The sequence below is a fragment of the Galeopterus variegatus genome, unplaced genomic scaffold (genome assembly GCF_000696425.1).
Source record: "Galeopterus variegatus unplaced genomic scaffold, G_variegatus-3.0.2 Scaffold2608, whole genome shotgun sequence".
Lineage (NCBI taxonomy): Eukaryota > Metazoa > Chordata > Mammalia > Dermoptera > Cynocephalidae > Galeopterus > Galeopterus variegatus.
In genome coordinates, this window is record NW_007728719.1 from 185169 (window position 1) to 187885 (window position 2717).

The 2717-nt window shown below is 52.6% G+C and overlaps 1 protein-coding gene across 2 annotated transcripts in view; it reads right to left on the minus strand.

The window, feature by feature from the left end:
• Nucleotides 1-2196, minus strand: part of IGSF3 (immunoglobulin superfamily, member 3) — a 92091-nt gene extending 89895 nt beyond the window's left edge. Inside the window, exon 1 of one of the 2 annotated variants that reach the window (XM_008582425.1) lies at nt 1530-2196. In XM_008582425.1, the coding sequence (XP_008580647.1) occupies nt 1530-1572 (43 nt within the window). In that variant the 5' untranslated portion in view covers nt 1573-2196. The remainder of the gene's footprint in view (nt 1-1529) is intronic. The other variant, XM_008582424.1, reaches the window with a different exon arrangement.
• Nucleotides 2197-2717: the final 521 nt, after the last annotated feature.

Sequence of the window (2717 nt, forward strand, 5' to 3'; positions counted from 1 at the left end):
GGGGGGGGGGGGGGGGGGGGGGGGGGGGGGGGGGGGGGGGGGGGGGGGGGGGGGGGGGGGGGGGGGGGGGGGGGGGGGGGGGGGGGGGGGGGGGGCGGCGAGCACTAAGGAATTTACCGGTTCTGTAACTCAGCCACGCAGGGAACTACCTGGGACAGCTAAGAGACAGACCTGGGTCCCACTCCCACAGAGGCTGGCTTCATTGGGCTGGGGTTGTTGCCCGAACACGAGGAACTTAAAAGCTCCCCCAGTGATTCCAATATGCACCCATGTTGGAGAACCACTAATTAAACACACTTATTATGAGTTTCAGACATTTCAAGAAGTTAGAACACCTTTTTCATATCCTTTAATTGTCACAATAGCCCTTGGATGTTTTACTGAGATTCAGCTGTCAATCATGGTGAGGTTAAGATCGGAATTCAGATCCTCTAACTCCAAGGTACATTCTCTTTCCATATACCTGTATCTGTTGTAAGGGTGTAGACAAGGCATGAAAGCAATCTCCACTGCCAACAGATCATGAACAAATTCCCTAAGTGCAAGACACATAGATTTGGAGATGAAAACACCACAGACAGCAGTGATAACCCCTCTCAGTGCAGAGGACTGAGCCACATAGAGAAGGCAGAGGGTATGCTCATCTGTGAGTTTTGAGGAGATGGGGAGAGAAAATGCACCGGATCCAGGCTAGCAAGTTTACCATACACCCAACATGTGTTCTAAGATACCATACTTAAGACACTCAATGGCATGAAAAGAATGGACAAGTCTTGGGCAGGGGGTGGGGCCTCTTCACTGGAGAGGGAACAGTAAGACAGATGTCAAGAGTTCACCTCTTGGAGCCATAGTTTCTTCTTCCCACTTTAAGCATTCTGACCTTCAATAGGGGCAAAAAACCAATCCTAACACATCCCCCACCAGGCAGCTTCAATTTCTCCAGTCTGTCTTCCTCCCAGAACTATGATCTGAGCTTCCTCGGTGAGGAGACATATGACTAGGACCCTCAAACATTCTTAGTCAACAGATCGCTTAGGCAGGGCAAAGCATCCCTTCAATCCCTATCCCATCCACTCCAACTTCCCCCTCAAAAAGAAGCACCATCATTACCACCAAACCAACTTTCCTGACTGAATGGAAATGATGTCGCCACTTCCAATTAGGAATTAACGCAAACCAAGACAGAAGTGAAGACAATGGAACATCCATGTTTGTCATACTACAAGAAGACAGCCCACAATCCACATGAAGTCCCTAAACCATGGATGTGCAGATGCCGGACCTCATCCTGAGGCCCAAGACACACACTTCAAGGACAGCAAATGCTCCTTCTTAAAGACAACGATATTCCACGGTTCCTCCTGGGTCAGAAATGGGCCTCGTGGTATTCTATTCCAACCTGTGATATACCCCAGCTGCCTCCTGGTCCCTAAAGCCTAGTGTTGATGTGAAAGAACCACAAGGAATTACAGGAAACAACAGCAGGTTAAACTTTCACATCGATCGCGCTGATAAGCACAGCCACTTACCCAGCACCGCCAGACAGCTCAGCACTGGGAAAAAGCACTTCATGTCGGCAGTCGCGAGAAGACACAACACAGGTCGCTTCCTCCTCTCCGAGCTCCTAACCTCTCATTTCTGGCAATCCACTTATAGCTCCAGAAAACCCTTTTGGAAATAAAAGTTAACTCAGAAAATGAGAACAGATTAAAGAGATCAGGAGGGCGTTGGAGGGCAGAGGGGAGGCGTGGCAGCATGCGTTCAAACTCCCCTACGATAAAGGAAGGGTCCAGAACAATTCTGAAGGCGCCCCAGGCGCCTGCCACACCGTGTGCCTTGCAGTTTTCACTGGAACTGTAGATTGTGTTGTGTTAATCCTCAGGGAAAAGGGAAAAAGAGAGTCTGAGAAAATCCTTTCATCCACTGATTATACAGAAATGTCCTTGGCTTCCCAGTGAAGGTGTCTGTGATCTCCCTCATTCGGATTCTCCAAAGGGAATAGAGCAGGTTTTGTCAAAACCTTTGAGAAGCCAAATCACCCTGGCTGGCATCGACTGTGTAGGTTCCTTCATCAGAAAGTCTGCATCCATGGCGGTAGGTCACGGAGCTGTCACCTGCCCCACATCTGCCCAGGACACACGAAGCAAGTTGACGTTCTGCAGTCCTGAAGCAGTCCCACAATGCCAGCAGATTTCTAAAGCAAACACAACCGAGATTTATCAAAGGCAAACACAACCGCCGCAAAACCGAGAGGGGCTGAGCGCTGCGCTGTCCGGACACCTGGGTCCCCTTCCTGGACCAGGACAGTCAGCCTTCGCATTCTGACCTTGGGCAAGGGGCCACCTTTCCCTCCGCCTCAGCTTCTCTGCCCAGAGCAGGGCAATTGTGAGAAGGTTCGATTGTTCCTCAAATACTTTCACCCAGTGCTGCACTCCTGGGAATTCCCGTCGCCTCCTGACGAGCCCCGGCGCCGCGGGGAGCCCCACCCTCGGCCAGGGCAAAGCGGGAAGGGGCTCCGGGGTGGGGCCGCGACTCCCGGGCTCCCCCTCTGGCCCCCGCCCGCCCCAACCGTGGGAGCTCTGCGCACGCCGCGTCCCAGGTGGCCCCGCTATTGTTTTACCTTCCCGGGTGTTTATTTTTCGCTGGTTGGAAAGAAAAGAGGCCGGGGCTCCGCTTTCCGCTGCCGGGGCGCTCTCTTCGAGCGCCCGACCAGCCGG